General features: G+C 44.2%; 1 protein-coding gene across 22 annotated transcripts in view; it reads right to left on the bottom strand.

Moving 5' to 3' along the window:
- Window positions 1–2,617: 2,617 nt before the first annotated feature.
- The window catches only part of GPRASP2 (G protein-coupled receptor associated sorting protein 2), a 118,814-nt gene continuing 108,117 nt past the window's right edge, over window positions 2,618–13,314 (bottom strand). For 3 of the 22 annotated variants that reach the window (XM_065537949.2, XM_065537953.2, XM_065537952.2), the window contains 3 exons: window positions 6,510–6,577; window positions 6,089–6,166; window positions 2,618–5,817 (listed from right to left, as the gene is read on the bottom strand). In XM_065537949.2, the coding sequence (XP_065394021.1) occupies window positions 2,967–5,483 (2,517 nt within the window). In that variant the 5' untranslated portion in view covers window positions 5,484–5,817; window positions 6,089–6,166; window positions 6,510–6,577 and the 3' untranslated portion in view covers window positions 2,618–2,966. Of the gene's footprint in view, window positions 5,818–6,088; window positions 6,167–6,509; window positions 6,886–7,137; window positions 7,268–7,351; window positions 7,900–13,314 lie in introns of those variants that run through there. The other 19 variants (XM_045384187.3, XM_045384190.3, XM_045384189.3 and 16 more) reach the window with 17 other exon arrangements.

Genomic DNA, 13,314 nt, shown 5'->3' with positions numbered 1-13,314 from the left:
CTGTCACTTCCATGTACCTTACCAAACTAGGATCAGGTGGGGAAAAAAAAGCATGTTGCACTGTCAGAAAAATTATACAAAACTTAGGTAAAGTCACCATTAGTTACTGGATGTCATTTCAGGGCAGTGCTGGGATGTCTATTGATTTACCTATTTTTCAACTCTGTAGACACTGATGTTAACATGTATATATTTTATTCAATAGATATGTAAATGATTTATGTCCAGTGCAATAGATAACCTTAAATATTACAATTTATTGCCCTGTAAGATATTAACTAGTTTTGCATTTAACCTGGCAGTGTTATTCTAACATTTATTAATTTCCTATGTGTTTATAAAATTCAATGTTTTGTTTATATCTTCATATTGTGTATATTGTATATACACATATACCCTTCAACTGTTTTCTTAATCCTAGCAGTTGTTCATTAATTGTGTTGGAAAATCTTTCACATATTCTTTTTACATTTACATGAGTTGTAATTTTACCTTTGAAAATTTAGAGCATTCTGAGACAAAAAAAAAATTTTGTCATGTCTAAAAATAAAACATTTGATATTTCTCCTAAGTCTGAATTTCCTCTCCAAACCAACATATATCCCTGTCTTTTCCAATTCTCCTGACTGAAGGTATGGTGTGGTCATTTTTTAAATTATCGTGGCAAAATACACATAACATAAAATTTGCCATTTAAAGCATTTTAAAGTATACAACCCAGTACATTATCAATGTTGTACAACCATCACCACTGTCTAGCTCCAGAACTCTGTTGTCACCTCAAAAGGAAATGTTATGTTTTTTACGGTAATAATTATGTGAAAAAGGTGCCATTTTTGTACCATGAACAGACTAATATTAAACTTAACACCCTTGGTAATTTTTTTTTTTTTTTTTTTTTTTTTTTTTTTTTTTTGAGACGGAGTTCTGCTCTCTCACCCAGGCTGGAGTGCAGTGGTGCGACCTCAGCTCACTGCAACCTCTGCCCCCCAGGCTCAAGCGACTCTCCTGCCTCAGCCTCCCCAGTAGCTGGGATTACAGGTGCACACCACCATGCTCAGCTAAGTTTTTGTATTTTTAGTAGAGACAGCATTTCGCTATGTTGCCCAGGCTGGTCTCGAACTCCTGACCTCAAGTGATCTGCCCACCTCAGCCTCCCGAAGTGCTGGGATTACAGGCGTGAGCCACCGTGCCTGGCCCACCCTTGGTAATTTTACTTTATTTTTTTTTAGACAAGGTCTCACTCACATCACCCATGCTGGAGTGCAGTGGTGTGATCATGACTCACTGCAGCCTCAACTTCTTAGGTTCAAGTGATTCTCCCACCTCAGCCTCCTGAGTAGCTAGGACTACAAGCACGTGCTGCCATGCTGGGCTAACTTTTTGTATTTTTAGTAGAGACAAGGCGTCAATATGTTGCCCAGGCTGGCCTTGAATTCCTGAGCTCAAGCAGTCCTCCCGTTTCGGCCTCCCAAAGGGCTGGGATTACAGGTATGAGCCACTGTTCCCGGCCAATTTTAATTTTTGTCTTTAAAACATTTTATGAAAAGCTAGTCTTTCTGATAGCTCATTCATTTACAACTTTGCTAAATGATATTATCTCTAACCATATTTTAACACTTATAGTTTATTCATTTATATAATTGTCCTTTCCAGCATGCTCATCTATAACTCAAGACACAAAATGTAAGCATATTAATATTTTAATTTCTTATTAATGTTTGTTATCTCCCCAACGCCTGTCTCTAAGCATTTTTTTTAACATGGTATATATTTTATTCCAGACTGTGAAATGTTTAGAAATTCATATTGAAATTGCATAGGAATTGTGTACATTTACAGATGTTTTAAAAATGGAATTTAATTTTCCATACATGTCACGTTCTGTTTCAGCAAATATAAAATAATGTCCTTTTGTGTCAATAAACCTATCCATACATAATCATTTCAACGGCTGCATGGTATTTCCTTAACACTTTCCTTTGTCTAGGCATATAAAGGAAATCATATTCCCCATTCCATTTAATTGTGCTATCCTACTCTTTCAGCGTTTAGGTAGCATTGAAGTAACACCTTACTTTGAATTGTTAAATATGCAGATTTGGCTTACTCTGTTCCCCAAACTGGCCTCTTCTCAACTTTCTAACTGCATTTCTCATCAAACTCCTTTTACTTGTTTTAGGCAGACTGGGTTCATCCATGCTACCAAAACAGATTATTCAATTACACACTTTTCTTCAAACCACCACTGCCCACTTCCAAGAGCAATCTAATGATTTGTGTTATCTTACCCAGGGCTAAGATGGTAATTTAAATGGGTCCTATAAGAAGTATTAATTTTAGGTTGCTTGTTGGGAAGGCTCATAATTGGGCAAGCAGGTCGGCAACTTGTCTTGCTCTCCTATCCTGACAAATTTGTTCTATCTCGACCAATTTAAATGGGTCCCTCTTCTCGGAAGCATTCCTCAAGTATCAGAGCCCACAATAATCTCTCCCTTCTTAGCTCACGAACAGAATTTTCTAATGAGCGCATGTTTCTCATACTAATAATTACCTATGTTTGTAAGTGCACATGATGTATCTATACATGGTTCTTAAACTGAAGAAGGGTGACTTATGCCAATTTAAACATAGAACTTTATTGAAAACACAGACTCAAATAGAGAACCATATATTTAAACAACAAATAGCAGGGTAGCTTACTTAGGTGACACAGTTCACTGAAAGCTTAATACTGAAAAATATCGCAATCTGGACAGCAAGACAAAAATATCAACAAATGTGTTTTCAGTTTTGATATTCATTTGGCATCCACAAAATGATCCAGCTCAAAACAAGAGTTTGACGAAGTTAACATAAGCATTAAAAAATGTAAGTTACAACAAAAAAACAGACTGTGAACACCAAAGCACTACTCAGGGCTCTTTGGGAACATAAGGCTGATCAGCGGCGGGTGGTTAATCATATTAACTTTGTTGTCCCACCTCAGGATCATTTTGATTGTCTATTTGGGCTTGTAGTTGCTTAGCTAACTCCTCAAATTCACGAAATGCAGAAATAAGCGGCTCAAGACTGAAATCATCGTCAATTAAGGACATCTTTCCACTTTTTATAATGTTACTGATATTCTGAAACATTTTAATAACAATTTGAATATTATCATTTGTCTCTTCTATGTTAAAGAGACCCACAAATATTGAAAGAGCTTTGGCACTGAATAGTTTTTTTGCCACAGCAGGATTTTCAGACAAATTCAACAGCATTTTCAGAACATGAAACTTTGTTCTCGCATTGGCTGTGGTTAATAAGGAGAGAAACCCGGACATATAGTTGGCAATCAGTGTGTGATAGTCAATAGTCATAGTGAGGTGTCTAAGCATCCTTATTCCAGTTAGCTGCTCAAGGGAATCCACACTATGTGCAAGGGTTTCTTCACACACTTGACATATGAATGTCTCAATCATGTTTAGATTTGGATAAGGTGGAGCCATGTGAATCATATTTTCCAAAAAACTTGTCCTAACTCTAGAGGATGGATAATTAAGCAAGGTTTCAATAAGTGAGACAACACCTGAATCTCTAATGAAATCTCGGGTAAACTGAGAAGCACTTCTCATACCCATTGCAATTTTAGATATTTCATGAATAAAAGGATCCCTAATTTTGTCCATTAATAAAAGGAGTTCTTCAAACTCTTCAGAACCAATTTTCAGCTCACATTGTATGCAGCTGCAGGACCAACCCTCAGACTCTGCACTCTCCCTGGCCCTAAGATGCTCTCGAATTTCCCGGACTGACCGGTAGGAAGGATCATACTGAAATGTGAACTCAGGATCAGGCTGATTAGGCTGAAGCAAAGATTCCTGCTCTTCCCCTTCTGGGCTAAGTTCCATGTTCTTGGGCTTTGCCTCAAGTATTTCAGAAGCCTCTTCAGGAATTCTAAAGGGGCTTGTGGATCGGAAGCCAACCCCATGAAAAAGACCAGGTTTGAATTCAACAGTGACCTCTTCCCAGGTTTGGGGCCTGGAGGATGCATTAAGTTCCTCAGCTGCATCTCTGAACCTATCACTGACCTTGTACACAGGACAGGGATTTAGGTCAAAGCAGGCCTCATCTCTGTCCCAGAACCAAGACCCAAATATGGCCTCTTCTTCAGACTCTGGCTTGGCCTCTTCTCTGGCCACAGCCCCCAAACTGGACTTTTCCTCAGCCCAGTACGTGGATCCGCCAATGGCCCCCTCCTCAGTTCCTGGCTCAGATTCACAGATTGCTGAAGCTCCACCCTCCAAACTGGCCTCTTTTTCTGCCCAGAACCAGGACCCAATAATGACTTCCTCTTCAAACCTGGGTTCTTGTTTGACCCTATCACCATCAACATCTTTCTGGGCCCTGGGTTTCAAGGCGGTATTAGGATCTTCTTTGTCTCTGCACCTGAATCTACCATTGGCCTCTTCTCCAGGCAACACCCAGGACTGCTTATAGAACTCATCTTCAGACTCAGATTCAAAACAATCTTCTCTATTTGTCCTGAGCTTGGACCTGATATTTGCCTCCTCCCTGACTCTGGGCCTGAACAAGTTACTGGTATTTTCTCCAGCCCAGAAGGCGAATAGGTTGCCGGCCTCATCCTCAGATCCAGACCAGGAATCAACATAGGCTTCTTGCTTGGATCTGGGCCTGGACCTGGGATTAGTCTGATGTTTAGCCCTGTGCCTGGACCTGGTATTGGAGTCTTCTCTGGGCCATGATCTGATACTTGTCTCTTCTCCAGCCCAGAAAGAAGACACAGTAGAGGTCTCATCTGCTGACCAGAACCCAGACTCATTAGAGGCCTCCTCTCTGGCCCTGGGCCTGGAATAGCACCAAGACCCCATATTAGTCTCCTCCCCTGGTCCAAACCAGGGCTGGATTCCTTTCTGACCCTGGGTGCCAGGAAAGGTTTCAGCATCCACATCAACTAGTTCTCTATCCATAGACAGGCCCTTAGATTTATTAACTGATCCAGACTCAGCAGTGGCCAGTGGCCAGGCAACGGCATTAGTCTGGGACACCCCTTCTGCCTGTGACACAGCTTCAGTCCCAAATTCACTCTGGGCCCATGCCTGAGCTTCATCCTTGGGCCTTGTTCCAGGGATTGCCTTGGCATCAGTTTTAGGACGAGCACCACCTACTGCCCTGGCATCAGTTTTGGGTCTAGCTCCTGCCATTCCTTGAGCCTCCGTTTTGGGTCTTGCACCACCCATTACTTGGGCCTCAGTTTTGGGCCTTGCCCCAGACATTGCTTGGGCATCAGTTTTGGGCCTTGCCCCAGGCACAGACTTGGTCTCAGTTTTGGGCCTTGCCCCAGTAGTTGCCTGGGTCCTAACCTTGGGTCTGACCACCAGAGGGACATCATTCTCTCTCTCAGCCCCAGCGATAACCTCTTCCCCAGCCTTCTTTTCAGGCTTGGCCTGGGCGCTAGGCTCAATCTCTGCCCCAGTCATGGTACAAGTTACAAAGGAAGTCCAGTAATATACTCCTCCCCCAGTCTAAACCTTAACTACAGATCTGTCACAGGTTTGTTTCTTCACACTCTGATCTTTAGGTGATTGAGGATATAAGCTTGGAAACAAAAGTTAGAGTCAATATCCAGTCCAGTAGTCAATTAGCCTCCTTCCCAAACACAGTCTCAGTCAATAATTCAATAATACAGATTGAGTGTAGAACAGGCACAACCAAGCTAAAGGAAGACAGGTATTTCCTGGATGGGTGCAGACCTGTTGAGGGTGGTTGTCAGCAGCAACTGCACCACCAGCAGAGCAGCCACTGGAGGTAGATCTAGGGAGAGAGAATGAAATGAGGCTTTGAGTCTCTTCCAATTGTGTCACCCCATGTGCAGTGAGACTGATGTTGAATGCTAGGTGGGAAAGCTGGGCTTTGAGAAAGTCTCTCTGGACCAGCTGCCTGCTACAAAACAGGTCCAACAATGGTGGGAAAGTGTGTCAGCAATGGGAGGGGCCAATAAGCCCCCAGATTGGACCCTAATCACTCCCAGACCCATGCTGGTCTCCACTACCCCACCCAAAAGCATACCCACTCTCATACCAACCTTCACTGATGTGGTGCAGTTTCCCCCTCCTTTTCTTGTTCAAGTGGTGTCAAGCCCCACAGCTGACAGAAGGGGGTCCTACAGACAAGTAAACATAAATGACAGAATGGAGTGTGAGTGCTTGGTAGGTAGGCGGGCACTCTGGCCCCTGTGACAAATATATCTCTTCCCATTCAAGGGTTCAATGTATCTATGGTTTCCTGTATCCTAGTCCCTGCTCTCCAGTTTTTTCTGAGTCACAACCCAACCTACACCTATCTCGTGTCTCCTGCAAGAAATAAAAAGGATGCTGGCACTGTGCAAACCCGGCAGAATAGAAGTGGGTCCGCCACTTCTACTACAGGTGGAAGTGTATCTGCCACCTGCCATGCTCTCTGTCTCCAACTGTCCCCTACATTGCCCCCTCCCCCTTCTCACCAACCTCCAGAGCTGTGAGCCAGTCTCCTCCTCCTTGCCTTTCTTGCAGAACTGGCTAGCCTTAAAGTAGGCCTATGGACAAACACATGAAAAAGTAAGACAGTCAGGATATCAGGGGTGACAGAAGAGCACTTGGTAGACAGACTAACGCCAAGGATGAGTCCCCGTATTATTGGTATGTCTTTCAACATTCGGGGTTTTGCTGGTGGAATATTCTCATTTTATTTGGGCCGTGCTTCAAGGTTCCAGAGATAACAACTCCTTCTCTTGACGTCATACTCTTCCCATTACTCCCTTCTCCAATTCTGAGTATTCACCACTAGGTGCGCCACATCCCCTTGCTCTGCGCAGCATAAAATGGGGGAAGGGCGCCGCATATTCTAGAAAACAGGTTGTGAATTGGTACTTGTCAGTATGTCTCCCTCATCACCCCTCCTTCCAAAGCCCACCCTTTCGTGCCCCCAGTTTAGGACAGTGGGGGAGGTAGGTGGGGATGGAAGGCGGGGGAAGCGCCCTTAGAGAGGCGAAGATTATGAGGTGCTCCTGGATGCCGGACTTGCTCTGGTCACAGTCCCCTACCCCGATTTGGGTCCCCAGTCAGTGTTTAGCGCCCAACCCCCATCCCCACACACCTCCAGAAATCCAGGCAATATTCGTGCTCTTCCTTTATCTCAAGCCTCTCCTCTGCAGATGCTCACTGTGTCCTGTCAGAATACGCCAGACCTACCGCGCAGACAGAAGACTTTGACCTCAACCTGGAGCCTGTGGGAAGGGAAGGCACCCAGGACATGGAGCCCCACAAGCCCCTTTTGGGAATCGGGGCCCGGAGTAGCAAACGCGGCTCACCTCCCGCGGACTGGGTACAGAGCCGGGACGCCGACACCCGCCGGCTTCCCTCGGCGCCCCCAACAACGGCTCCCGCTCCGCCATTTCTCCCGCAGGAGCCTCCCCCACAGCCCTCTCCGGGCACAGACACGGTCGAGGGCGGGGCGCGGGCGCCTGCAAAGCTGGCTGGGAAGCGGTCAGCGCGGTTCTCCTCCGAAGGATCTGACGGTGCCTCTCAAGCCAGCCCCTCAGCCCTTGGCCCGGCCCGGCCCGCTCTGGTCACCGCCTCCCCATCGCCAGGGGTCTCGAGCACTGCGCACCTCTCTCAAGCGCCTGGCTCCCACCGGATCGTCTCCTCGTTGCCAAGCTGTCAGGGTCCGCGGGGCAGGCTGCCTGCTGTTCCACCCTGCCGGACCACCCCCGCAACCCGGACCCCAACCTCAAGCACGCGCACTTGCCTTCAGAGGCCCAGGGCCCAGGTCGTCGGCCTCCCCCTCCTCTCCTCAGCTCTCCTCTGGCGGCTCCTCACTTGGAGCCACCTCTTTCCCCGCGATCCGAATGGCAAAGACGCGTCCCGCCCCCCACGCCTCTGCACCAAAGTAGGCAGGGGCTGCGCAGGATGCGGCAAGAACCGCTCGCCGCGAGGGTGTCGGGAAGGGGGGCGGAGGGATACGGCGCGAAAGTGCTCGACGCCCCCTCCCAGGCCCACCGTAGTTCCGACCCCGAGGTGGGCGGAGCCAGGATGAGCCCCAGCCTGGGTGTGCGGATTGGTACCAGGGTGCCTCAGGAGGCCGCCGCGGACCCTAACGTGGCGATCACTACCATATTTCTGGCGCTGCTATAATATGTGGGACTGGCGGGCGGCTGGGGGCCCGGGCAGAGGACAGGATCGCGAGGTCTGGAAGAGCCGCGCTGGAGGGAACAGCGGATGGATACCAAACCGCCCAGTGATATCTCTGCACTCCCGCCCCAACAGCCCCCTTCACAAGGACTGCTGGGTGTCTGCCCTCTGTCTCTCCCCAGTCCCGTCACCCTCTTTCCTGGACGCTAATGGGAAAGGGGGTGTCAGCACTGCAGTGTGGGAGGGGAGAGGCGATTTCAGGCCAGACAGGCCTGGGGCTCTAGGGTGGTCGTCCTGTGCGTTTCTTTCCCAGCTTCGTGGAGCCACGCAGGGGAGGAAGGTACACCTGCTCTTAAGTGAACTCCGGGGCAGGGGGCTCCCATCAAGGCCTCAACACTGCCCCTCCTCTAAAAGAAGGTAGACCTAGACCTCTAACCCTAGGAAACCAACCACTGGTCTGCACCAGACTCATTTCTTTTTGCCACACCGCTCTTTCTCATTTCAAATAGTGGCTCACGTTGGCATTGCACTGTCCCCACAGTTGCCCCCAAAAGAGGACCTCTCCCTGTCAGGACCCGCAGGAGGTCATAACAGTCCTCTCTCTTTGATGGCACCAGGTAGGGATGGTCCTGGCTCCTCTTCAGTTCCCTGTCAAGTCTTCTCTTGCCATGACATTTGACAGTGTGGAAATGTGGCTGGTATTCGCACCAGCTTGGATCTCAGCCACCTGCCACAACTACCTGCTGTTTCAGCAGTCATTCTCTGGAGAGGATCCCACCATGCACCCCCCTCCCCGAGACAAAGCAACCTGGCTCCTTTTGAATCGCCCCCACATTCATCCTTTAATCTTGAGCCCCTCCTTTCCCTGCTTCCTGCATAGGACAGACAATGTGGTTAAATACGAAGTTGATGTTGTTACTGCTGTCCATTTGAAAACTCATTTAGATGCTACCATCATTGTGTTTGGCAGGTAATGGTCCCCTAAAGATGTCCATGTCCTGTTCTCCAGAACCTGTACCATTTTATATTACCTGGCAAAGGATCATTAAGATTGCTAATCGGCTGAATTTAATTTAAGATTATGCTGGATTATCTTGGCCAATGTAATTGCAAGGGTACTTTAGATGTGGAAGAGGGAGGCAGGGACTCAATATCAGATTGAAGCACCATGAGAAAGTCTACACTGGCCATTGTTGGCTTTGAAGATGGAAGGAAGCCAAGAATCAAGAAATACAGGCTGTCTCCAGAACCTGGAAAAGACAAACAGATTCTTCCCTAGAAATCCCAGAGGGATAGCTGCTCTGGCAACATCTTGATTTTAGTGTGATGAAACCCTTTGCAGATTTCCAGCCTCCAGGACTGTAAGATAATAATAAATTTGTATTATTTTAAGCCTTTCTGTATGTGGTAACTAGTTAAAGCAGCAGTATGAACCTAATACATTCACCATCCTGACGAAGTCTATTCCCCTTGACTTTCTTTACCCGTGGATCAGTCTCTGGGAAGATCTACTTTGGAGCTCATGCCTCACCACTACAAACATCAATTCCCTCTTCTTTGCTTCCTAAAGGAGAGTGATTTTTTTAATGTCCCTTATAGGTAATCTTGGAGAAAGTTCCGTTTTGCTGAAACCACTGATACTTCCCAGGTAGAAAAGGGAACCCTATTCTCCTCCTCCTCCTCCTCCTCCTCCCTTCTTCCTTCTTCCTTTCTTTCTTTCTTCTTCTTCTTCCCCTTCTTCCCCTTCTTCTCCTTCTTCTCCTTCTGCTTCTTCTTCCTTTGTTGTTGTTGTTTTTGAGAGGGAGTATCACTCTTGTTGTCCAGGTGCTGGGATTACAGGTGTGAGCCACTGTGCCTGGCCTGATACTACTTATTACTACACTATTATCTAAATTATAAACTCTTCACACTCTGCTAGTTGGTTCCAAAAGTTCCTTCATAGTCATTTTCTTTCCTGGCACAGAATCAAATATGTGTGTACGCACTGAATGTGGTGTGTCTCTTTAGTTTACTTTAATTTGAAATAGTTTTTCAGCCTTTCTTTGCTGATTTTCCCCCAAGTTCTAGTTTATTTTATGTACACTCTCTTAGAAACCTTTGCCTACAGTCCCAGACATGAAGAAATTCTTTTTTTTTTTTTCTATAAGCTTTGTGGCTTAACTTCTATAGTTAAATCTATGATCTGTCTCAAATTTATTTTTTGTGTGTTGTGTGAGGCAGGAGTCAAGGTTCATTTTCTTCCATATATATATCCAGTAGTCCAAGCATCATTTGTTAAAAAGACTTTCCCCAGTTGGACTGCTTGGTTCCTTTGTAGAAAAATCTAAAAATTTTATAAGTGTTGGCCAATTCCTAGGCTATTCCATTGATCTATTTATTGACCCTTACGCCAGTGCCAAACATTCTTAATTTTTGTAGCTTCCTGGCAAGTATTGGAGTCAGGTAAATACATCCTCCAACAGTGTTCTTCCTTTTCAATATTTATTGAAGAAGTTCCCTTCTTTCATTTTTCTTCCTCCTTAGTTTTCTGACTTTTTTTTCCATAATGGATAGGTGCTGAAATTTGTCAAAATTTTTTGCATCTATTGAAATGATCATATCAGTTTTCTTCTTCATTCTGGTAATTACCTTGATTTTCAAATGTTAAGCCAACCCATAATCGTGCAACAAATCCCATTGTTCATAATCTATATTTTTATATTTTATTATATATTTTTGGATTCAAGTGTTTGATAGTCACTTGATGACTATTGTGGGTAGTGGGGCAATTCTGGACACCACAAATATAGAATATTTTCATCATCATAGAAAGTTCTATTGGACATCTCTACAGTGATCTATTTCTAAATAATTTCATATTATTCCTTCACATGTAAAATCCTTCATGAGTCATCAATATCTATAGGATATATGCGTTTTTGTCCAGCCTCAGTATACCTCTTGATCTCATTTTCTTATTATGTTCCCACACTTTCTTTCTTCTCTTGTCAATTTAGTTGCAGAATGCTTATGGTTTCATCGTGCTAGCTTTCATGTTAATCCTCTCTGGAATGCTGTAACACTTCTCACTTTTATTGTACACACAGTAGTTTGGTCTAGTCCTTTTTGGTTGTCATCAAGTCCTTTTTTTCTCTTACTCTCTTACCCCAATAGGTTAAGGAGTTAGCCAAAGTCTTGTTATAAAAAATGCACACACCATTTTCTAAGCAAAAGGCTTTCTGTGCGAGTGTAGTTTGACGATATAGAGTACAGTGAAGTTTTAGGCATAAACACATCAAAGCCTTCAGCAAGTTGAACTTTTGGATCTGAGATAGGTAATTCAAGAACAATGCTAAATCCTAGAATGTAGTTCTCCTTAGTGAAGGTGTGCTCGGCTGCTTGGAGAACAAACTGTTCAGAGGCCCCTCCTGACTTCTTCTCTATTTAAAACTCATGAGCTTCTGTTTCACAATGAGAGGTTCAATGGTCTTTGGGGGCACTTTTTTCATTTCTCATGCGTGAAATACTAGTTTGTTGAGAGCATATAAGGGCAATTTTGAAGGATTTTCTATGTAGACAATAATGTCATTTGTGGGCCAGGTGCGGTGGTAATCCCAGCACTTTGGGAGGTGGGAGGATCACTTGAGGCCAAGAAGTTCGAGACAAGCCTGGCCAATATGGTGAAACACCATCTCTACTAAAAATACAGAGCTAGACTCTGTCTCAAAATAATAATAATAATAATGTCATTTGTGAACAAAGATAAGTTTATTTCTTCCTTCCACATCTGTGTACCTTTTGAGTTTATTGTTTTACTGCATTAGCTAGGACTTCCAGTACAATGTTGAATAGGATTAGTGAGAAGGGACATCCTTGGTTTGTTCCTGATCTTTGCAGGGAAGCATCTAGTTTCTTACCCTTATGATGTTAGCTGTAAAGTTTTTGTAGATGTTCTTTATTAAGTATAAAGAGATCTCTCTGTCTTACTCAGTTCAGGTTGCTATAACAAAATGCCATATACTGAGTGGCTTAAATAATAGACATTCATTTCTCACAGCCGTGAAGGCTAGAAAGTCTAAGATGAAGGTGCCAGCAGATTTGGTTGCTGGTGAGGTCTCACTTCCTAGCTTGTTTTCCTAGCTTTTGTTTTCATTGAGTTTTTCCATTGATTTCCTATTCATTCGTTCATTCACCTTCTCATTGTGTTCTCACATGGTTATTCCTCAGTGTGTGCATGTGGGGGGGGGGTGTGGGGAGAGAGACAGAGAGATCAAGCTCTCTGGTGTCTCTTTATAAGAGCACTGATCCCATTTTGAGAGTTCCATCTTCATCAGATAATCTAAACCTGATTAACTGCAAAAGGTCCCACCTCCATATGCCATCACATTGGTTGTTGGAACTTCAATATACACATTTGGTGTGGGACATACACATTTAGCCCATAGCACCTCTATCCCTAGTTTTCCCAGAGTTTCTCTTTTTAAAATCATGAATGGGTGTTAGATTTTGCCAAATACTTTTGCTGCTCTATTGATGTAATAATGTCATTTTTCCTCTTTAGCCTTTTGATGTGATGGATTATATTAATTGATTTTTGAATGTTGAAACATTCTTGCATACCTGGAATAAATTCTACTAGGTTGTGGCATATAATTCTTTTTATACATTGTTGGATTTGATGGGCTAATATTTGTTGAGAATTTTTACATTTATCTGTGTAAGGGATATTGGTCTGTTTTACTTTCTTGTAACTTTTTTACCTGGTCTTGGTATTAGGGTAATGCTGACATCATAGCATTTTTTAAGAAAGTATTCCCTTGGGTTCTATTTTCTATGAGAGACTGTATGGAATTACTATAATTTCTTCCTTATATGTTTGGTAGAATTCACCAGTGAACCCATCTGGGCCTGGTGCTTTCTCATTTGGAAGTGTATTATGCATTGATTGAGTTTCTTTTTTTTAAAATTAAATTTTATTTTAAGTTCCAGGATACATGTGTAGGATGTGCAAGTTTTTTACATAGGTAAACTTGTGCCATGGTGGTTTGCTGTATCTATCAACCCATCACCTAAGTATTAAACCTCACATGCATTAGCTATTTATCCTCATGCTCTCCCTCCTCCCACCCCCTTCAACAGGCCCCAGTGTGTGTTGTTCTCCTTC

Source organism: Macaca fascicularis, chromosome X (genome assembly GCF_037993035.2).
Source record: "Macaca fascicularis isolate 582-1 chromosome X, T2T-MFA8v1.1".
Classification (NCBI taxonomy): Eukaryota; Metazoa; Chordata; class Mammalia; order Primates; family Cercopithecidae; genus Macaca; species Macaca fascicularis.
The sequence above is the reverse complement of the archived record's forward strand: the minus strand, read 5'-3'. Positions and strand labels throughout refer to the sequence as shown.